This window comes from Neoarthrinium moseri (assembly GCF_022829205.1).
Source record: "Neoarthrinium moseri strain CBS 164.80 chromosome Unknown scaffold16_Wmoseri_CBS_16480, whole genome shotgun sequence".
NCBI classification, from domain to species: Eukaryota; Fungi; Ascomycota; class Sordariomycetes; order Amphisphaeriales; family Apiosporaceae; genus Neoarthrinium; species Neoarthrinium moseri.
In genome coordinates this window covers 222,746-245,661 of record NW_026055130.1, presented here as the reverse complement: position 1 = coordinate 245,661, position 22,916 = coordinate 222,746, and the positions used below count along the sequence as shown (strand labels likewise).

General features: G+C 54.4%; 6 protein-coding genes across 6 annotated transcripts; 3 read left to right on the top strand and 3 right to left on the bottom strand.

Annotated features, from left to right (window-relative positions):
- Positions 1-642: 642 nt before the first annotated feature.
- Positions 643-1,413, bottom strand: JN550_005291 (uncharacterized protein; the record flags this gene model as incomplete). Its single annotated transcript, XM_049316902.1, has 4 exons — positions 643-697; positions 821-1,001; positions 1,144-1,175; positions 1,355-1,413. 4 exons carry the CDS (start codon positions 1,411-1,413, stop codon positions 643-645), a joined length of 327 nt encoding a protein of 108 aa, XP_049172707.1.
- Positions 1,414-2,548: 1,135 nt separating this feature from the next.
- On the bottom strand, positions 2,549-6,524 carry JN550_005290 (uncharacterized protein; the record flags this gene model as incomplete). Its single annotated transcript, XM_049316901.1, has 7 exons — positions 2,549-3,654; positions 3,709-3,888; positions 3,939-5,214; positions 5,280-5,375; positions 5,426-5,839; positions 6,164-6,222; positions 6,461-6,524. The coding sequence occupies 7 exons, from the start codon at positions 6,522-6,524 to the stop codon at positions 2,549-2,551; spliced, it is 3,195 nt and encodes a 1,064-aa protein (XP_049172706.1).
- Positions 6,525-7,121: 597 nt separating this feature from the next.
- JN550_005289 (uncharacterized protein) lies at positions 7,122-7,815 on the top strand (the record flags this gene model as incomplete). The annotated part of the gene is made up of 3 exons (XM_049316900.1): positions 7,122-7,351; positions 7,408-7,668; positions 7,731-7,815. The coding sequence occupies 3 exons, from the start codon at positions 7,122-7,124 to the stop codon at positions 7,813-7,815; spliced, it is 576 nt and encodes a 191-aa protein (XP_049172705.1).
- A 1,511-nt stretch (positions 7,816-9,326) lies between these two features.
- On the top strand, positions 9,327-10,677 carry JN550_005288 (uncharacterized protein; the record flags this gene model as incomplete). The annotated part of the gene is made up of 2 exons (XM_049316899.1): positions 9,327-9,530; positions 9,619-10,677. The coding sequence occupies 2 exons, from the start codon at positions 9,327-9,329 to the stop codon at positions 10,675-10,677; spliced, it is 1,263 nt and encodes a 420-aa protein (XP_049172704.1).
- Positions 10,678-15,817: 5,140 nt separating this feature from the next.
- On the top strand, positions 15,818-17,243 carry JN550_005287 (uncharacterized protein; the record flags this gene model as incomplete). Its single annotated transcript, XM_049316898.1, has 2 exons — positions 15,818-16,224; positions 16,337-17,243. 2 exons carry the CDS (start codon positions 15,818-15,820, stop codon positions 17,241-17,243), a joined length of 1,314 nt encoding a protein of 437 aa, XP_049172703.1.
- Positions 17,244-20,019: 2,776 nt separating this feature from the next.
- JN550_005286 (uncharacterized protein) lies at positions 20,020-22,136 on the bottom strand (the record flags this gene model as incomplete). The annotated part of the gene is made up of 5 exons (XM_049316897.1): positions 20,020-20,723; positions 20,775-21,043; positions 21,097-21,303; positions 21,369-21,959; positions 22,021-22,136. The coding sequence occupies 5 exons, from the start codon at positions 22,134-22,136 to the stop codon at positions 20,020-20,022; spliced, it is 1,887 nt and encodes a 628-aa protein (XP_049172702.1).
- Positions 22,137-22,916: the final 780 nt, after the last annotated feature.

Genomic DNA, 22,916 nt, shown 5'->3' with positions numbered 1-22,916 from the left:
AATGATTCCCACTAGCATATAGCCACTGATCGTGTTGTGCATGATGCAAAGTGCCGTGCAAGCTTACAGGTCGGGTTCCCACCCCCCACACAACGCTCATTGGCCCGGTGAAAATGCAACAGCCGCTCTTACTCGCACGGGTCTGAAAGTACAGCATGCTCGCAATCAATAACCCTGATTCAAACGAGGCTCTACGGCCGATCATGTGGCGACAGCCTTCTTATACGGGAGTTGCATCTTGAGCTCAAAGCGATACTATATTGGAAGCCTCGTTGACGAAGGCTGCGTCCGTCTTGACACTATACTCTAGCAGGAAACTCCGACTTTGTCAATGCGACTTCGTCACAAAGTCCGCTTTCTTCCCAGTCGACGGCTGTGCATGTGATGCAGAGCTTGTCCATTTTCTAAAGTGAGGAAGACATTGCTTAGTGTCAACGAACAGAAGACGATGACGGCAACTTAAGGGTATAGGAAGATGAAACTTAGGTTGTGCACTACTCTGGTGTGGCCTTTGGAGATCCCTAGCTTCGCGACCCAGACTGAGCATCCGGACGATCCAGTCCATCCAGAGACTTTCTATCCTGCTTCTTGTCCGAGCACTTTGAGCCTACACCATTCGGTACCTACAGAACGGCCATTTGGCTACTCCACCCCAGCGAACTCGGCCCGGCCCGCCTTCGAGTTCAGATACTCGTTCCTACACCAGCACAATCAGCATCTGTATAACAAACCGTCCCAACCGCCAGCGACGACACACTCGCCCCTCGATCCTCTATCGAATCGAAAAAAACGCCGATCTAACTCAGCCCACTCAACTAACCTCTTGACAGCCCAGTCGAGGGCCCAACACGCGCCGGCGGCCGGCGGCGCCCAGTACAGGACCTGGGCGGCGAAGCGGCGCCACGAGTTGAAGACGGCGGCGTGCGCCGCGCCCGCGAGCGGGTTCTGGCGGTTCGAGCTCAGCATGTACGTGATGATGCCGCGGGTCTTGATGGCGGAGCCTGTCGGGCGGGGAGCAAAAGCCGGGCTCGCGCGTCAGCCGAGTCCGCTGGTAGACGTTGGAGTGCCCTCCAATGGCGATGCGCCATGGTAGGGGGAGAAAACAGCGGGCTGGGAAAAGACGAAACGGGAGTCAGGCCATACCGAAGTTGCCCCAGCTGACGTGGTTGAGGTATCTATATCACCGCGAGGATAGCATCATGTCAGCAGGCGGCCTTAAGGTTCGGATGTAAGTCGAGGCGAGAAAGGGAACAAAGGTCCACGGCGGAGGCACCAGCCATTGCCAGAGTGCGGCAGTTTCGTATAACTTCCTGCTCTTTGTACAGCCAGTGTCGTCTCCGGGCGCCGGACTTACATGCCGTGCCTCCCCATGGGCCGGTCGCCGCCGCTGCGGAGGACTTGTGTCGGGTGCATCGCCTCGGAAGGACGCTGGGTATTGCAGCAGTGATCCGACGGAGATGATAGATAATGCTGAACGGCTCAAACCATGTATCGTATCAATTGATGGTATTCCGAGGGTTTTGCGTGCCGGTGAGGGTCACCGCAAAGTTGTTCAATTAGTTGACTCGGAGCGGAGATGGGTTTGTGTATTCGGGGATTCCAACGTCTATTGTCCGTGGAATTGAGTGGTCAGGCCACGGACGGAAGTCCACCCGATCTGACGTCTGGGCGAGGCCATAAGTCTCATATGCCCCATGCCATGGATACTCCGCGAGCACTTGTTCCATGCGTTCCGGTGCTGTGCCTGATGGCAAGTAAGACCGGTCCCACTTAAAGGATGCACCATGCTGCAGGGCCAAGGCCCAACTTACCACGATCATTCGATGGCAAGTGCGTGGTCACAATAATCACGATAGCGTTCATACATAGTATATGTCTACAGTTGGTGGTTGGCATTAAGTATTGAAAGGTCTCGGATACCGCCAAGAGTTTGTCAATGCTGATTTGCATCTTGACCTCGGCGCCTATACATGCTGTTGTCACCGGTGCCACCGCTCTCTGAGCTCATCTCTTCTACCCCAGGCTCCTGGGACGACCCTCGTACAGCCTTTGCAACTTCGGCAAAAGATAATGAACACATCGCATCTATGAGCGGCAAACCCATTGAGGCCGCGCTTATCAGGTGCCGGAATCATCTCGCCAAGTGTTCTGGTTATGGTGGACTCATCTTTGCGAGCAGCATCTGTCCGACCACGCAGTTGCCGGGTCTTGTGATGAACGAAGCACCGGAAAGCATTTGTGTTGCGTAGGGCGCTCGGGCATCTGGTCGCAGTTGTTTATGACTCCAATGGTGTAAGAGTGCCTGTATCATGTATCAAATTGGATCTCTCTGTAATATGAATCCCACGAGTGCTCCTCTCGATAGAGCCAGTGCCATTCAAATTCGTACTTTCCATCACTTCCAGAATTCGATCCAATTTCATCTGGCTTCATCTAATGAAGATGACGGGCACGGGCACGGGCATAGTGCTGTCATGTATGTCATGTGTGAATCAATCATGTAACTCTGGGGATGCATCAACAATAGCCGATGACTAAAGCCGGTGGATCACTGCCTATATCTGGACAGTTGGGCCATGATATTTTGAACATGCGCTTGATCGGCAGGATTGCCGGGAGCAGCTCCAGGGTTACCGGGTATGGACGGGGCCGCTGCCCCAGGATATGCCATCGGCTGTTGGTGACTGGGGGCGGCAGCTGCGCCATTAGCACTGAGGGCATTCAAAACAGCATTGACGTCGACCCCAGGAGCTACGGCGCCCATATGAGCGGAGGTACCACCCTGTGGGGCGCCCTGAATCGCTGAGAGCACCTTCTGCAAAGTCGCATTGTCCAGTCCACCGAGATTCAGGTTCGCAGGAGCAGCCGCAGGGTAGGCCTGGTGCGGCTGGGGTGCATACTGCGGTTGCGGAGCGGACGCATAAGCGCCCGGAGGGTAAGAGCCACCGCCGTAGCCGGCAGGAGATGGTTGCTGAGCCTGTGACTTGATGCGAAGTACGATCTCAGCTGCAATCGGCGGGTCAAGGTCCTGGTACTGGTCATATCGTGTGTTGTGTCGACCCGCAGATCTGTCGTACGTCTGCAGCGGAATCTTGGCCAGCCCTTGTGTGCGGAAGTCTAGCTCGCAGACAGCTAAGACGCCCTCTACAACCTGCCGCTGAATGACTAAGTCTCGGGGAAGTCGAGGGTTTACGAACATGACATCAACTTTGAGGCCCCGTTGGGAAAAGGCACCCTGAACCCAAGTGACAAAGTCCCGGTTTACCTCCTGTAGTAAGAGCAGTTGGACATCGGGAACTTCTCCTCCGTACCTACGGGGGATGTCCAAGTCTGCCTCAGATGTCGGAGGGCCTCGGCGGTGAGGACTCGGGCTGCGTTGACGATAATTGCCTCCTGTGTAGGGTCCAGGTGACCGCGATCGACCTCGGCGGGAGTAGTTGGACGGCGGCTCCCAGTGACCACGATCTCTACCGTACGAGTCCTGGCGATTGTGACCTCCGCGAGCGGGCGACGGCGATCGTGGCCGGTAACCGTCCTTGCGGCGGCCGTCGTAGCGATCGTTGTCACGGCCGCGTTCATTGCCGCCTCTGCTGCCACGGTTCCCACGCCTGTCGTTATCGCCATCCTTCTTCTGTGCTCGGGAGAGCTCGAGATCTGGAATCAATTAGCCATGTTTTGTGCGCGAAGGAGGGGCGAGCGGCGTCTCACGAATTTTTCGGCCACTGATCTCGATGCCCTGCAAAGCATCCATGGCGGCTTGGCCCTCAACGACAGTGTGATACTGCACAAAGCCGTAAGCTTGCTTCAAGGATATTTGAGCAAGGCGACCGTAGCGAGAAAAGATGTCAAATACTTCCCGCTTCGACACGCGCTCACTAGAGAGATTTCCTGGCCCACGTTAGCTTGGCAGTATATATCAACATCGCACGGCAACGCACCAATGAACAGTCGCGAGCCATCCGGGAACCTATCCCATTTGGCCTCTGACACGTATTTCCGTTCTTCCTTCAGGAAGTCATCCCACCGTTGGCTACTGCTTTGGGGGTTGGTAGCAGAGGTAGGCGAAACGCCATATTGAGGGGTTATGGACATGGAGGCACCTGGATCAGCATATACTTGAGAAGGATTGTAACCAGGGGCATCGGCTACGGTTCCGGGAGCAGGATAAGAATAAGACATGGAGGTGCCCTGTTGAAGAGGCTGGGCCACGTTGGACGGGAATCGACGGATCTCTTCAGCACGCAGATCCGCGGCACTGGGCTGCTGAGAAGCGGGCGGCTTTGGTGGTAACGATGATTGGGCACTGGCGCCACCAGGTGTTGTTGGATTTATGGCCTCGGTGGTGGGCTCTGCAGCAGCACTACTGGCCGTGATCTTGTCGACCAACGCCTGGATATCGATGCCCTCCCCGGTAGAAGACGCATCGTTTGAAGCAGATGTAGCTGCAGCGCTCTGGTCCTGGGGTGAGGTCTCGGCCGGCATGGCTGTGGCATCGGATTCTGTGGCATCTTGTGCTGGCTGTGGATGTGATGGAGCAAGCGCACTCGGAGTAGGATCTTGTCCAGATGTGCTTGCCTGGTCAGGCTGAAGAATGGAAGCATCTCGGTTCGCAGCATTGGCGTCTACCGCTTCAGATGTCACAGCGTTACTGTCACTGGAGGGCGCATCTTGCTCAGCATTGCCGGAACTGGGGTTCGAAGCATCGGAATTTCTAGTATGCTCTGCGTCTGTCTGTGTGCTCTGTCCCAAGCCCAATCCCTCATCGGCGTTCTCTGTATATTCGGCCTGGCTTTGGCTGGCGTCGACAGCATCTCGAGTTAACGCGTCATTGGTCGAGCTGCTGGAGAGATCCTGGGCTGTGCTGGGAACACTGGGTGGTACGTGGGCCTCGTTGGCAGTGCCGGCGGGAGCGGCACGATCTAGGGTGGGAGACAGGCCCATGGTGGACAGACTATCGGCTTGATCCTGGAGTGTGGGAACGGCCATTGGCGAGGACAAGTTGATGGGCTTGGGCGACTCGGGCGTGAGGTCGGCAGTGGCCGTAATCTCGGGCTGATGGTCCGTCATCAAGCCTGGTACGTGTGTATACGCCTTGGAACGAAACGAGTATTCAACGCGCGCCTGGTCTGCCCCAAGCTCAGACACAGCAAGAGTTGCAGTCAGACTTGGGAAAGCTGAGAAGGCAGCGGGTGTTGAGAGGGTGGGCGTGCCGAGCTGCAGATATGGACGAAGGCTCGCGTCAGTGGATGGAAAATGGCAACGTCTGGATATGCGCCTACGACCAGTCGAACAATCGGTGGTATCGAAGGTGAAGTGGCAAGGCGGAGGTGCTGCAGGGCGTCTTGGGCAGACGGGACAGTTGACAAACAGCCGTCCTTCACTATCGGAAGCACTTTGCAACTGAGGTCGCAATCGAATGGCTTACACTGACTGATGCGTGCCGACTCTGGCTCTGGGCGAAACGAAGCAAGGCCCAGCCGAGGCTCACGTAGGCTTCCACTTCCGGCTGGGGCAAGGCTCGCAGGAAGCTGTCGGCCGTCTTGCAGCTCTGACTTGCTGGTCTGGCAGATATGTGTCTCGTGTTCACAGGTCTCTCGAATGAGTTGTTGATGATGCTGGCAGGTGGAGGCTGGAGGGTGCCAAGATACAGCAGATGGGCCTGGCAGATGAGGTGGATGGGGGGTGGAGGGTCCTGTGGTGGTTGGTGGTGACGAGGGACTTCGGGAGACGCAGGGTGCAGGCTGTCGACGGAAACGGGGTCGGACAGAGTTGAGGCCGGGGAGGAGGAGACCTCAGGTGAGGTGACAGGCGGCTGACCGGAAGGCAGGCGGGATGGAGCCTTTTATCAGCTGGTCCCGGGTTGGCGATGTTTCCCCGCGGAAGGTGGAGGAGAGGGTAGCAGAGTGGCCGCACGCGCGCGCGACAGGTAGGCGGCTCCGCACGAGTAGACAGACAGTAGTGGCCGGATTTCACTTTGCAAGTCAAGCAGACACGCACAAACAGATGGATGGATTGCGTTGGATGCTTGCGCGTTCTGGCGGGAAGCGTGTTTCTGTCCCAATGTCGATCGACGAGCAAGCCTGGTGGCAGGAGAAGGTGAATTGTCCGAGGAGTGCTTCACTGCGACACGCGAGGCTGCGTTGTGTTGCGTTACGTTACTTACATGAGTTTGCTGCTGGCTGCTGCTGAAGAAGTTTTCCAGAGGCTCGTCATCCGCCCGCGCTTAGCCAAGGGCGACTGACGGATTGGGGGATGATCCATGCCATAGCACCATGCGCCCCATGCCCCCATGCCCAGCACCACGGATGCGCAGTGGCTTTGGCTGGGGCTTGACACCTCCCCGCGCTGCTGCTGCCGCTACCGCTGTCGCTGTCGCCCGCCGCCCGCTGCCAAAGCCAGGCTTACCAGAGGGCCCAGGGCCAGAGAAGCCCAGGACTGGAGCTTGGGCCAGGCAACTTACCTATCTTAGCATTCCTGGTTCCGGGGGCCCTGGAGGCTGGAGGCCATTCCTCCCTCAGGTTCATCCGTGCGAACATGGAACCAATTGGCTTAACAGTAGTTACCGGTATTCCTCATTGATCATTTTTTTTTTGGTTTTCTCACACCGACCATCTACATCGAACCAATCATCACCAGCCTGCAATGAGCCAGTCTAGTCAACGTTGGACGACGGAAAAGCCGCTGGGTTTGTGAATGCTTGCACGTATTGTCCGCCCCTAGTTAAGACCCGGAGCTAGATCTCGGGGGAAAAGAGAACAGACTTATCTCGTTCCCTTGTCCACGCACTTGACTGCGGAACTCTAGCCAGGCACTCCTATCCCGTTCTAAAGCTGCAACTCGCGCGGACCAGTGGGCTATTTGCACTTGGGTCCAGTCCACGAGACGGGCAAGTCAAGAGGCTCCTAGGAAAATCAACGACTAGAGGCAACTATCAAGGCCGAACCGATCTGCGTGGTGAGGTCTGTTTTGTGTCTCGCTCGCCGGAACACGCTTGAACCTGTTCCTGAAACTCACAAACTCCTATCTCTTTTCCGTCCTGCTCCCATCATTGTCTACAGACTTGGAAGACAATACACACTGCATCGGCCGGGAGGCTATCTCGCACCGAGTACCTTGGAATCATGATACGCTACCTCGTCACCAGCTTGCCTACCATACAAGCGGCGCCATTGGTAGGACGGCCGTTGGTTTGCAGCAGGACAGTCAGAAATCAGGCCTTTGATGCCGCATTTGACCAGGATGAGCTCGCAGAAGCGAGGAGGTGGCACGCTTCTTTCCAGGAGAGCGACCTGCCGAAAGGCCAGACAAGCTATTCGAGGTCCAGCGGACCAGGTGGACAGCATGTCAACAAGTATGATGCACAAACGACGCCCTAGCAACGCTTCCGCGTACTGATGAGGGCGACAGGACGGAGAGCAAAGCGACCACGGTATGGCCGGTGCATGAGCTGACCAGAAGCATGCCCAAGCTCATGCATTCGGCGCTACGGTCGTCGAGATACTACACGAGCGGCAACGACTCGCTCACCTTCCAGGCCCAGACACACAGAAGCCGCACGGCCAACAGCGAGGAGAACCATGGGAAACTTGTAGAAGAGATACACAGGATATTCCGGGAGACGGTTCCTGGGATGACGAGCGCCAAGAAGCAGAAGAAGTATGAAGCATTGTAAGTTGGGCCCGGGCTGCTAGATGGAAGTGTTGCATCGGTACTGATACCTCACCGCCCAGAGAAAAAGCATTCCATGAGAACCGGGTGCGGGCGAAGAAGCAGCAGAGCGCAAAGAAGGCCTCTCGGAAAGCATCGTTCGACTAGAATCATCCGACTGAAATCAGATGAGGCTTGGAGGCTGGCTAGAGTAGGGGGGTGGAAAGAGGAGAAGGACCCTGATTCTCAAGCTTGATCACGACAAGCTTTCTTTCAGGCGTGCATCCAGTCAATTGCATAGAGGGGAACCCTGGTCGCCCCGAGTCCAGACTGGGTGGTGGTGCCGTCCTGTTGAATCTCTTCTCCCCCAAAAGAGACGAAGAAAAGAATTGAAGTAAAAGGCGAGAGAGCGGTCAGCGCAGCAAGCGTGAACAAAAGACAGAGTCGCCTAGGATGACCAGAAAGTCGCAAGGCCAACCGCTTCCTGAGGGAGTCCATGGATGCTGGCCACCTGCACTCCAGAGATGGCGGCTCGGCCACCCACGATTCCACGGACGGACCCCGCTTGTCTTGGGAGTGTACCCCCGCGACCTGGCGGGCCTGGGCCGCCGGTGATTGGCCCGCAGCGGTGGACGGGGGTCCGAAGCCAGTCAGTCAATGGGATGGTGGTGGGATAGCGGTCGCGTAGTTACTATGGTACATAGTAAGCAGACACGCACACGAGAGGAGCCTGAGGACCCCAAGACCCCAGGACCCCAAGGGTCCCAGGTCCAGTGGTGTGTGTCAGTCAGATTCAATCTAGCAGAGGTGGTACCCTGAAAAAAAAGACAGCTGAACAGTTTACTCGTTGTGGCTTACGGTGGGCTCAAGACAGGTCCCTTAATTTGGGCAGAGACGTCGGACGGAAATTGTCGCATGTGTCAAGGTAAGAGACGACCAGCTTCGGCCACCAATTGTTTCTCAATGTATCTTTCTGGCCACACAACAGCACACACATACAGACATGCGTACATACACCCGTACATCCAAGGTGCGACTGTGATTGATTGACCATCGTGTCTGCCTCGCTGCGTGCTACGTCAGATCCTGGCCGATCGCCCTCGAATCAGTCGCAATCGGGGGACCAAGGGGCCCTTTTCAGACCGTCGGGCAGGCATTGCACATTCTGCTCGTGTTTTATGACGTTCCGCTCATTGTGCTTCGTTGATACCCCTATTGCTCCAGTGCATTGCTGCCACCTGCCCGTCGTCGGACCCCAAGAGTAACGCGGCGCCCACGTACAACTTGTCCGCTATTGTCCTCCAGGAAAGTGGCCCGCCCGTTGGAACGAATCCACGGCGAGAGAGAGTCCCTCCACTTTGACCCCTCCCCTAGGCCGTCCGCCGATAAGCACACCGTACCGTGGTGCAGACATACATACATACATACATACACACATTGACTACCTCCGGCCATACACATATATACGTACATACGACCAGAGCAGCAAAGCGAACGTCTCGCGATCCACCTGCTGACAACGGCTCTGCGTGGCGCCATTCGCAGAAAACATCGATAGACAAGCAGCAGCAGCAGAGCAGGACGAGTAAGCGCATCACATCTCGCATCGCATCGCATCGCATCACATCGCTTGCGCCCAAAAAAACAAACTGGCCGCGGCCCCAGTTCGCCAGCTCAACATGAACACCACGCCAGAACTCCAGAACAACGGCTCGCCGCTGGGCAAGCCCAACCCGCAAATACAGCCATGCCGCTACAAGGTCGGCAAGACGCTCGGCGCCGGCTCCTACTCGGTGGTCAAGGAGTGCGTCCACATAGACACAGGCCGGTACTATGCCGCCAAGGTCATTAACAAGCGACTTATGGCTGGGCGTGAACACATGGTATGTCCCACGAGAACGTCCTGATCTTGCACCCGCCCGCTCTCCTGCCGCTGCCCGACCTGCAACTGACGCCGACGCGCCTCCCCAGGTCCGCAATGAGATTGCCGTGCTTAAGAAAGTATCCATGGGCCACCAGAATATCCTGACTCTCGTCGACTACTTCGAGACCATGAACAACCTGTACCTCGTCACGGACCTCGCCCTCGGCGGCGAGCTCTTCGACCGCATCTGCCGGAAGGGTTCCTACTACGAGTCGGACGCTGCAGACCTCATCCGTGCCACCCTGTCCGCCGTCGCCTACTTGCACGACCACGGCATCGTACATCGCGATCTGAAGCCCGAGAACCTGCTCTTCCGCACACCCGAGGACAACGCCGACCTCCTGATTGCCGATTTCGGCCTGAGCCGCATCATGGACGAGGAGCAGTTCCACGTGCTGACCACGACGTGCGGCACCCCGGGCTACATGGCCCCCGAGATCTTCAAGAAGAGCGGCCACGGGAAGCCCGTCGACATCTGGGCCATGGGCGTCATCACTTACTTCCTTCTGTGCGGCTACACCCCCTTCGACCGGGACAGCGATTTTGAGGAGATGCAAGCTATCTTGAACGCCGACTACTCGTTCCAGCCCACCGAGTACTGGCGCGGGGTCTCAGACCATGCCAAGGACTTCATCCGTCGTTGTCTCACCGTGGACCCGCACCGCCGGATGACGGCCCACGAGGCCCTGAGCCACGCCTTCGTCGCCGGCTTCAACCTGAGCCCCGACGGCAGCAAGGGCCAGAACCTGCTCCCGACCGTCAAGAAGAACTTCAACGCCCGGAGGACGCTCCACGCCGCCATCGATACCGTCCGCGCCATCAACAAGCTGCGCGAGGGCCAGATGCAGGCCCAGATGATGGACGGCGCGCAGAGCAAGGAGCCGACCCCCGGGGCCCCCGCCCTGGCGAAGGAGCAGGCTAAGACCGACTCGGGCGTCAGCATGGGCAGCAACCAGGATTCCGGGTACGGCGGGAGCCGCGCCGACGACGGCGACGTGGAGATGGGCGGCACGAGCGTGCCCCCCAGCCTGCGGCCCGGCCAGATGGCGAACCGGGTCGTCGAGACGTCCAAGGGGCTGTGGCAGTCGGGCCAGGCCCGGCGATAGAGACGCGGGCATGGATTCGTGGCACGAGAGAGCACTTACACATCGGAGATGGACCTGGAGGAACGGGACGGCCATGCGACGCCTGCACTTGTGCACCTCGCCGGCTGTGCTCCACGCGCGCCGCCAGTGGTGTCCAGATAGATGGAGAAGAGACGGGGCGTGAGGAGCCCGTGAGGGGGCCAGCAGCGTGGACTTATACGTGCCAGCAAGGGTACAGGTGATCCTTGAGAATTACGAGATATACCATACCAACACCCCCATACTTACATGGCAGCGTCACATTTGGTCGTTCAACGGGGATAGGATCGGATCGGATCGGATGAGCACCACGGTGGTGTCTGGCTGCGGCGCCGCCCCTGAGCTCAAGAGCTCACGGGACGAAGATCATGTACATACAGACGTCCAGCTTTTTGGCCGCGGCCCTGCTGTCTTTTTGTTGCGCAGGACCGGCATTATTACCACAGCGTAAATGAAGAATGTGTTTTACGACCATTGGCTTGCTCATTAGCTTTTTAATGCCCCCCTTCCCTTCTTGTTAGACCTCTGGTACAGGTTATCCTGTGGACTCTCTGGGTTTATATTCTAGGCGGGGAGCGGGTTCGTGTTTGATGTATGAACTATGTAAAAGTGTACACGCCAATGCCCAAAGAAACACTATGCCGGGTCTTCGTGACTTGCGCGGGCCATCAACAACCGTGCTGGCAATTACTTCCCGCGCGGTCACGTTTCCAGGGCTCGACAGCCAGGCTCAAACGTTGGTATACGACCCGTGTACCTCGAAAGAGGGGCCCCGCGGAGGTCGCCCCGGAGAGAGCCACATTGGCAAAGATTATCAAGAAATGAGATCAGTCTTCATGCCTGAAACGTGAAAGGCCACGCTTGGTATCTATAGAAGGGCAGGGAGACAGAGCCGGGCAAAGACTGGCAAAAATCAAGTAGGCCGAGGGTTCCTAAGACTACGTGTAGCAACCGCAGTATACAGCTATCCCATAAGCTGGGACTCGCTCTGGTTTGAATAGCTGATCAGTACAGGCCTGCCTCGTGTGATTCATACTGTCACGGTATGCTTTGCTAGGCAATGGTTCTACCCAAAACTGAGATAGATGCGTTAGGATAACTCTCGATGTCCAACCAGATGCCTCTTCCTTCAGGGACATGGGACTTGTTGACAAACACAGTCTAGGCGAGCAAATACGTATCCACAGTTGCCATAGTATCTTTCTGGCGACCTTCTAGCGGTACATACAACTGATAACATAGTACATGTCCATAAGAGTATCCGGTTGCGGTCCCGCAAGGTCCAGCACGTTTTAGGAAAGGATGGCGTTTCTGACTTATGTAAGTGGACGTCAGCTCAGCCCGTCGCCTTCGCAGTGCAGCGAATGTAATGTATTAACGCAACTGAACTGCCGGCAAGTGAAGCTATAGCATGAAGTTCTCGATTTCACACGCATATCAAGCTTGACGTCATTGCACAGTAGATACACAAACGGACTTAGACAATTCAGATTAATTGTTGATGGACGTAGCAGGCACCGCCTTGCAAGGTCCGAAACGAGGCTAACGACGTGAAGGTTATCCTCCCGCAGCTTTGAGTCCATCCAAAGCCGTGTGTCGTTGCTCAGACCAAAGAACCTGGAAGCCAGGTTGACCATTAGGTCCCTGCGCGGTTGATGAGTGATCCCACAGGAACTCTATCCATTACCTTGGGTCGGTCAGCCTTGCTACGCAACTGTAAACAGCGTCCGGAAACCTCCATTCGAGCTTCAGTATCGACCGCGCCGTCAACATGTGAAAACTGCCCAAGTCCTCATGCTGACTCATTCAATAAGTAGTGCCAAGAAGTAACCGGATCGCTCGGGATCTTCATGATCAACTGACAAGGCTGCATACACCAGGCATGATATGGTGCTGACAGAGCGTACATTGCATATTTGATTACGGTCATCAACGACAAGGGGCTTACAGTCCCGGCGGGATAATCACCTTTTGAGAAAATATCTGGTTGACTTATGCTTTAGCTGTGGTCGTGTTCATAATTCTTGGCAAATACGGCGGCCACCCGCAAAAGAAAGCGGTTGGTCGAGGTTGGGCATGAAGCCAAGAGATGCCCCAGGGATCCTCTCAGTATTAGACAAAGCTTTGCTTGCTCGTTCACTCACTATGCGGAGTGCGTATGTCGTATTGGGCCGAGATTGACAGCCATCGGGGGCGGGAACGCCGGCGGGATTTTCAATAATTCTGTCAGCGCAGACTCCGCCCTTTAATCTCCGGGCGCCAAAGGGCCTCTGTGCCGGATACCAGAAGAAGAAAAGGGAAAAATGCGATTCTGACCGAGCAGCCCGATTTCTTGGGAACGAAAATTTGCGAGCCGGACAGTAAAGCTCCACTACGGGGACCCCCTTCGCGTCTTTCCTGGTGGGTTTCCTCGGGTGGAACCCGCGTTTCTCGCATCTTGGTCGGCTTTTGCAGGGAAGGCGATTAAAAAGCATAGACAGCACAGGGCCGAGAGGGCCAGCCAAGAGCCGCCGGCGGAAATGGTCGCGCGAGATCATCGCCTGTTATCCCATCGTGCCATCCAATGGTCGCGTGCTCTGTTGCTCGATTTTGCTTCACCTGGTGACCGCCTGAGTGCTGCCCTTTGTTCTAAATCTTGACATCTTGACATCTCGACGTTGGGGATTACAGCTGTTTTCTTGGGCGGTTGGATGAGATATCCCTCTCTCGTCGCCTGGATTGCGGGATGATGTAGGTGGCTGCTTGGGCAGAAGCATAGGGCCTTTTTGCGATCTGAGTTCCAACTCGCAGTTGGTATTGCGCACATGGCTGCAGGGCAACAGGGCTGGCTTTCACGCTACGGCACCGGTAGTTATTATGAAGTGGCCATGGCCGCTAGTTAAACATACATTGACGCCAATCGATAACAGGTATAGATACAGTACAGAATCAAGGCGCGAACTAGTCAGTAGTCATGAACCTGACTGTACAGGCCATGAAGGATCCGAGCCTCCGTTACACAGAGTTGCATCTGCTGGCAATGGCCGTCTCCGCTACGGTGCTGTTGTCGGGGTCCTGTGACCCTCCGTTGTCCAAGGGAGAAGTTATCGCCAAGCTTTTTGGGTCAGGCCAGAATCGCCGGAAACTCTTGGGTGTCCAAGTGTCGTACTTGGCTTGCAGCGTATGGAATGTCAGCGTCAAGCACCGTATTCGTATGTAAACCAGCGATTAACCGAACTGCTTGGTAGGCTCCGCAGACCTGCCCATACATTGTATATACATCAAGGCCAGGTCCCTGGTTGTTTTGTTTCGCCCCACGTGCCTGCGTTAGATCGACCATCTGGGGTATAGAGCCCAAAACTTACAGTTGAAAGATCCCGAAACGTGTGACACCCGTGTGGCCTTCCGTAGTCTGTCTTGTCTTACTGGGACGTTGGCGAGGAATAATGCAGAATACATAAAAAAAGAAGTTGTGTTAGCTGTCGGCATGCTTACAGTCCGGGAAGTCGGGTGTAAGTTCGGGGATAAAACGCAGCCAAAGTGCCGACCAGGGCGCTGAGGTAGAGATACACGAGGCCAGGATGTGGGGTATCCCAACGCAGCAGGCGCAAGGACCCTGAGCTAGGCTTCAATAGGAGAATGGATGACGACGACGAAACTGCGTCGATAGCGCAGTTGTGAAAGCTGTTGCAAGTGCGTAGACCATTGGCAGTGGTTGCGACTGGGGAGTAGAGAACGAGGCCAGTCGCCAACTTGTCGATTTGGATATCCTCTTCTGGGGTTTGGGAGAATGGGAGGGAAGCAGGCAATATGCCGTCGTCGAGCCCGGAAGTGTCGGGATAGAGACTTTCAATGTAAGCCAGTAGTCCGCCAGCCTCGGAAGCGACCGTGTCTTGAGGCTACCAGTGCGAGGCCAAGCGCGCCGTTGGGTCAGTCAGGCGCCTGCAGCACCGTAGAAGCAGTCATGACGTCCCGAGTTGCTGAACAAATCTCTTTGCACTATGCAGCTCGCACCAAGCCATGCAGTGCCAGGTTGGGGACTAACTTGGCAGGTCACCAGCGCTGCAAGACCGCGGTGTGAGGGTATCGCTGTCACAAAACACGATTTACACCACTCAATGGTGAGGAAGATTAACGCCGCAAGCTCCATGAACTTGTGGCTGTTCCACTGGAGGGGTCACTATTCCCCGGTTGCCCTGGGCGCTTGCTGAGGCAGCCAGCCACCCACTGTTCGGCTTCGCAACTCTCTCGAGGTGCCCGGCGTGCCGAATTCCGGATGCAGTAGGTTGCTCTGTAATGAACTATGGGGCTCGTTAAGTCCCCGGCAACCCCCAGACTGCGGACGACGTTCCACAGGCCGAGGGAAATTTGACTCTGCTGGCAGAGCAAGCGTCGCCCTTTTGAACTGGGAGATGAAGCAGAACAGGCGGATTAGCGTTTAGAGTTAATTCTCGTTTACAGCAGATCATGCTTCCCGTCGCCGTCGGGGTGTCGGTGTCGAGCGAAGCTGCGAGATCGTGTGCCCGCCTCCTCCGAGAAGAAATAGCGGGCGTGGGGCCCACGTCCCACGCCAGGGAAGTACCGGTACTTCTGACATCGTACGTCAGGGTCTTAGTCGACACAACCTGCCCGTCAAGTGATGCGAGTTGTGCGCTCCCGAGCCTGGAGATACCCACCCTCCTTGAATCACTGAGAGTTGCGGATCATTGGGTCCCTGTCGCTCGGTGCCATCTTGTCATAGACTTAAGATCCTGCTCCACCCCTGCCGAGAAGTCGGTCGCTGTGAAAGATTACCAATGGGCATCCGGGCGCCTACCATGGAGAACTTCTCTTAAATCCTTGTTCCGCTAGATCCGCAGATCCGCAGGGCTGGCAGTCATTCGCATATGAAATAGTGTTTGCCTCCCAACCTGGAATACCGAGGCGCCCGTATCATTCCAATCATTCTTCCCTGCGTTGTTGGTTGCGACAAGGACTGTTCCGGGCGATGATAGAAGAGTAAGGGACCGCACCAAGCCGAGATACGTCGAATTCCAGCATCGTTGCTGTTTCCACGGCCATCGTCTCGGCGCGCAGGAATACCATCCAGCTTGACGGCCTTCTCCGGGCCTCGATTTAGATCATGATGCGAAATCTCAGCACAATGTTCCAAGCAAGGCCGACACTCCATCTTGCCTGGCCCAAGAAACTCGAGATGGCAGCGCTGAGTCCGATATCTAAGCGACACGCCTTTGGACGGCGACGTAGTAGTTCGAAACCCAAGTCATACGATCCCAAGCTAGAACATGTTTCCTCTCTGCAGAGGTCGTTTTCCATCCTCAAGTCCGTCGAGGAATTGAAAGAGCACAGATGGAGTCTTTTTGACCTGCAATACGTCGTTCTGGCGGGGTTGTGTCTTTTCTCGTTATGGATTATTGAGGCCCACGCACCCGTCATCAAGACGGCCGCCGCTCTCGGGTATCTTCTTTTGTTGCTCATGCCTGCCACCAGGCAGTTCTTCTTGCCATCGTGGCCGATCTGGACCTACCTTCTGTACTTCTTCTCCAGCCGGTAAGGGACCTATACCCGACTATAACACTGCGGCGGGCGAGCGACCCCTCATTGGAGGAGCCAGCGACTCTGCCTTGGAAGGATTCAAGCTAACAATCGACTGTCATGACAGGTTCATACCGACCGAAGTCCGCCCTCATATCTGGGTCAAGGTCTTGCCGGCTCTCGAGAATATTCTTTATGGCGCAAACTTGTCGAACATCCTGTCGGCACACACGCATCCGATCCTCGACGTCTTCGCTTGGATACCGTATGGGATTGGCCACTTTGGCTTGCCCGCGATCTGCTCTGGATTTATATTCCTGTTCGCCGCCCCAAAGACATTGCCTGTATTCGCAAAGTCGTTCGGTTGGTTGAGCATTATCGGCGTAACGATGGCTCTTGTGTTCCCCTGTACCCCGCCGTGGTACGAGAACCTGTACGGGCTAGCTCCCGCCCATTATGGTATGCCTGGCTCCCCGGCCGGGTTGGCACGAATCGATGCGCTTTTCGGTGTCGACATGTATACGACGAGTTTCTCGACGGCGCCGGTCCCCTTCGGAGCCTTTCCGAGTCTGCATGCCGGAGATGCGACCCTGCACGCTCTCTTCATGACCTATTGCTTCCCGCGTTTCCGGCCCTTCTTCATCTTCTACGTGGGCTGGCTCTGGTGGGCGACAATGTACCTCAGCCATCATTATGCTGTGGATCTCGTGGGCGGCAGTCTCATCGCTTCGGTCATCTTCTTCATCGCTAGAACCCGATACTTGCCCCACCAGCAGCCGGACAAGACCAACCGGTGGCAGTACGACTTCGTCGAGATTGGTGAGATGAAGAGGACAGCTGATGAAGAGTTGGGTTATGGTCTTGGTCTGTTGGAGAGACGAGACACCGGCGACAGTGACGAGTGGTCTGTAGGCAGCAGCACATTGTACAGTCCGACTACCCCCAGTGGAAGCGCTAGTCCTTTATCGGATGATGGCAGACGCAGTGGGGATTCGGAAAGCGCTGGCATGTCCTCACGCAGCCGGTCCTGGTGAGGATGTGTCCGGAATGGAGGAAGAAGAAATAGAAGGAGACAAGAATCGGCATTGCCTGCATGACGAACGAAACTAGAAAGTCGGCGTGGAGATCGGGCGGGAAAGATCGGTCTATGGGCGGAGGCGGCAAGGAAGCATCAGCGTTGAGGGATACCCTAGCATTTGAGCGCGGCGTTCTTGATTTGGTTCACAGCATCCTCTCGTGAGGCACTCGGGGTCCTGGATATCGTCAGTACTGCATGATTTACGTATGGCGGACGAAGGATAGAATAGATAATGTCTAGCCATGGGGCTATGGTGGTCGCCATTAGCCGAATACACTACTTCATGATACTCTATGGCGTTCGTCTTGCGATGCGAAGCAGATGGCTTGGGATGGCTGACTCCAGTGAAAGCGCGTTCTTTACCTTAAGTGCTTGCGTCCTCGACACTCTAAACCCGGGATAAATGTAAATTGATGCAGAAGTGTGCTTGCAGTGTGAAAGCTCGGGGTGCAAGAATGACCATTCAGTGTGAACGAAGCTGAGGAATGTCGTGTCTCAGCCAAACGAGGGATGTGGTGTCTTGGCCAAGGCCGATGGTATTGGTTTTTGTCCGGTGTCAGCAGCACTGGGAAGGGTCTCAAAGGTACCGCCATCTCGCAACAACTGCTGTGCAGGTCGCATCTTTAAGAGCAACATGTACCTAGATTATTCTCCGCAGGTTTCAAAGTAGATTACATGTGCCGGCCATCTTGAGCCCAATCGTTCCTAGAGGGAGATGGCCCAGCTTGTCTTGGCTATGCTGGAACTGGTATACGCGCAAGCTTGTACGTCACGTCAGCTTACATTTTGTCACACCCATGATTCGATCGAACTCCTGTTAGGGCTAAACTATACGAGCTTTTGCTTCTCCGATCTCATCGACTGCGTGTGAAAGCTCAAATTAGGGTAGTTCAATACGAAGCCGGCCACACTGTCATTCCCTAGCTCCAAGAATATTGCACTGATGACAGTTCATGGAGTTCTGTCAGCTGTTCTTCCGAGTGGATATCCCGGTCATCGCTCGTGAGAATAGGCACTCCGTCTTGGGCATTGAAATCCGCGAGAAGAACAGCCCTTGCCTGCGTCCCTTCGTGGTCGGTGTAATCACAGGCGGATTAGCCTTACAAAGAATGCTATCCCGATTGTTAAGCCGTGTTGCTGGACCACTGAATAACAATGAAAAGGCGAAGAAATAACCATTAAACGCCAAAATGCCGAAGAAGGGCAAATCAATTCAAAAGGGCGCAAGAAGTCGAACGTGCAGAGGCATGGGCCTTGCTTGTGCGCGCATAATATCACCCCCATTATCAAAATCGACGTGGAGACCGTCGTCGAACGGTTCGTGGACGTGTGACACAAGGATTTCACCTGACACTGGTGTACCCAATTCTTAGACAAACATTGCGGCATGAATGTCAGCTTAGAAATCAATGCGAACGGCCCCCTGAAGTCCATCGTTATTACACCCACTAATCGGTTGGTATAAGTAGACGCTATATTTCGAGCTATCTAGTGATTGCTCATTCACTGCTATAGTACCAGCCCACCTTTACCTCAGTTAGATAACTCTTAGTTTCACGATGCTAGCCCGAGCAGTCTACACCGCATTCAGTATCCGGATTACGTCCGTACTCTTCCCCCTTCATTCAGCTTGAGACCTATGAAGCTAATTCCCGACGGTCGAATACGTGGTCTGGTAGCCATGCAGCGATTCTTATCACGAGAAAGGGCAACTAGCAATCATGCGGAAAAGCTTGACAACAATGGAGCACATTGCTTGTTGGTCGGAACGTAGCACTCTAGCCTGGGAGCCCATCAACCCCGCAATGAGTTCAAGTTCTTAATATTATATTCAGAGCTATAGTCAGAGATTCTCAGAGCCTTGGCCAAGTGCATCCTGGAACACTTTATGGCTGGATGTCCCATTGCTAAACGTGGAGTCCGCAACAAGGCGATGACGGGGGATTCGACTAGCACAATTGCAGCACAGTGTCGTACCGATATTCGCCGGGGCGGAATGCGATTGACTCTAGAGGCTGACCTTCGGGACGTGAACACAAGCTGGTGGACAACGTATGCGTATCGGTGTTCCGGCGTCCGACACGTGTCGGCATGGGCTTGCGTCTCCACATTCACACACACTAAACACAGGTAGCAAGCTTATAATATAAGCTGCAACAAGCGCTCCAATTACAACATCCAATCAGGGTTCCAGTCTAGCGACTAAATCAACAAGAACAGCTGTGTTGGTGTAATGGTCAGCATTAGCGCCTTCCAAGCGCTAGATTCGGGTTCAATTCCCGAACACAGCACATCTTTTTTTCCCAAATGACGAGGTGTCCAATTCGTAGCTCTTTGTACTTGCGAGGTTCCATGTTATCTACCAACACCCGGATGACGAATTCTCAAGACGATGGGTTGCTGCACGAATACGCGCTCTTTTGCGGTAGATGTGGTCCAACACATACACATATCAACAAGGTTTGAACTTGGACACTCTTGTGTCTCTAATCATGAGTGGACTTTTTTCTTTTAAATAAGTGAGGTCTTAGGTTATCATTGTATACGCGCCGCACCGCTTGCCTGAATTTGATTGAAATTTTCTTTGATTAGCTCAAACCCCCTGAGTTCAACAGTCCTGTGAGTGCAATGCCTTTACCGCAAGTTTGCCAGTGCTTCATGATCTCCTTTGCGCCATCGGCATATACTCATCTTTGTACGCCAATCCGAACCACCAGCCAAACATTGAACTATCACGGAGCACCTTCCCAAGAAGCGAAGAGGTCAGTGAGCCAAGGATCATTCTCAAAATCAAGTATGGGTATGGAGTCGGTCGGGTTTTCTCCCATGTCATTGCAGCCATCTGCAGGTGGGAGCTGAGTTGCTTCAATGCCAGTTGTCTCGTCTTGTTGTGCCAACGCTGCGGCCCATATCGACGCCGTAGTTCTCAAGGTCCCTGCGCCCCTAGAAAATATATCGCCGCATGGCAACGACGGATCGCTAATGAGACCTGCTGCTGAGGCGACCTGACCCATCTTATCTGCGACTTCGTTGAGAACCGCAATGATATCAGCCTCTCTGCGGACGGCGGCTCGGTCCCAGTCCGGCTCCTCGAGCGTTGAAAGTCGATAAAGCACTTGCACCGAGTGTGAAAGATGGCACATAGCTGCGAATGGAAATGTCACGTATTCCTGCGCCGTAAAGCCGAAGTAGCTCGAGAGACTGACTTTAACTGACTGTAGACAGTTGTGCAGGTTTTCGAGACGACATATATCCACCGGTTTGAATGGTGCGCTCAATGTTGGTTCTGGGTGATCGGGTAGCAGGTTCAGGGGTGGAATGGGTATAGCGGAATACGTGGAGCTAGGGTTAGGCATTGTGATTGGTGACGTGGGATGAAAGATTGCAATTTCGTAGATGAGAACCTCGGCGTTATTGAGATGAGACATGACGATCTCTGTGCAAGCTTGTCAGATGGTTCTTTGAGCAGAAAGGGGAACAAACATACTGTTCTGAGCCACCTCAGGAGAAAGCGATTTCCTAAGTTGCTCCAACCTGTTGCGTAACGGCTTCACGTACCGCAATGGCGGACCCGATGCTTCGTAGTCTGTACGCCGCCAGGAGGCATTGGCGACTTCCTCCACGATCAGTTTCGCACGTGCTATGGCCACAAGGACCTCGTCTCCTTCGTACTCGGGCTGTGCAGCCAGTCTTTCAAGACTCTGTTCCATATAGGGATTCCATCGAACAACATCAAGCCTGAGGAAAAAGGAGATCCTACGTGCACTTAATCAATACAGCAGTTTATGAGCTAGAAAAGAGATTCTTACGTGGAACAAAGGATAAAGTTGGCAATCAATACTCTCCGTTGTTCGTTAGTTTGTTCAGGGACAACTGGAATCTTAGAAACCGTAACCCAGCAATTACTATGGCAGTTGGTTGAAGGGGACTGGTCGAGTCGAAGGTCTTGAATCAAGGAGTTGGCGATATTCGCATAACGAGCCAGAAACCCTTTCCCACGGGATTGATAGGTTGACCTGTATACAGTCAGTCAGTCATCAAAGCCTTGTCTATCGTCTTCAGATCGCACAATAGGACAAACCATCCGAGGTACACCATGAGGCCAAGAAGTGTGTCCATGTCTCTCTCAAGTTCTACCAACACCTTTCTTGCAAATATTTCGCGTGCCCGGTCTCCAAGAATATGCATTTTTGCCGTCGACTTTTCACAGACAGTGCGGATATTAAGCCAGAGGAAAGGCCGGTAGCGCTGCAGTTCTTGAGCAGTCGCATCCGGCTTGATCCACACAAAGGGGAAAAACTTTAGGTAGTCATTTCGGAACGTCTGCAGGACTTTTTCAGCCTCAAATGGAGACAGTTCATCGTCATATATCAACGACGACTGGTTGCAGTCGACATGTGACGTCGAACTGATGGCGGTGGACGGTGTGAGGTAGGCGTCCGGCCCACGTGATGGGGACCAAGTAGATGCTGATGCATAATGAGAGGGTTGAGAACTGGGCACAGGCTCCTTGACTGAAGACCCAGGTATTGATTGCTGTGATCTTAGTAGAGTCACCAAGTCGTTCAATCTTTCTTCCAATTGAGACGTTCTATTGGCCGACGTTGCTTTTCTCGTGTTACGCTTGCGTACCCCGTCGGAAGGGCGGCATTCTAGACCTCGCCGGGAACATCTTGGCGAGGCACGGAGTATTAGTATAGACACTGGGATCCGGCTGAGATGGCCAACCTTACCTCTCGCAGCCAGTATTGGCACGAGATATGCACTTGCACTTCGCCTTGACACAGTGGATACATGCCTGGCCGTAGGGGGCTGGCCTGCCCGGGACGGGGCGCGTATCGTTCTCCATGTTGCCACGCTGTCGACCAAAAACAAAAGATGGCGGAATTATCAAATCCCCCGAAAACACAATCGTAGCGTCTATTCTGACCGGTCCAGATGAAACGCTGGGAGAAGTCATTCGAATCCGCGCCTCAATGTGTTATTGCGGGATTCGCTGACGGAATCTCGAAACGCCGCGAAGGATTTAGCGTGACGGAATCAACGGGATTCCGAAATCCGACGGCACGGGGTCTGACTCGGGTGCGGCTTACACAAGGCAAGTATATTCGCAAATGATATATCATATCATATTAAAGGGCATTTCAGATGCAGTCTCGATGAGCAAATTTGATTTACTCATCCCCTTTTATCATCGCTGCTCCATAGTGTGTGGTCAAGTGAGGAATAACGTTGCTTTCATTTATACCCAATGATTGCGACCATATGCATCTAGGTGCATGACAAACTCGATATCTCCTTTAGCCGCAGCATTCTGTTCATCTAGTCTATTCACAAGGGTCTCGTAGATACTGCACATCAATAAATTGTCTGTATTGAGCCCGGAGCCCCTCAAAAACATGGTGTGCTTGAGCTCTGAAGCTCCCAAATGCCCACTCAACCTCACTCATGCCGTCGTGCGAAACGTATCTTATGTAGTCGGTGTCGAATTTAATCCCCAAGTCCCATCGAAATATTCTCTTCAGTGTTCCTAAGTGTACTAGGCCATCATAGACTCGAATTCGAAGAACTCGGGATCTACCAGATACTAGCTCTTCATCTGTGAGGATCCGATGCTCTATAATCTTTA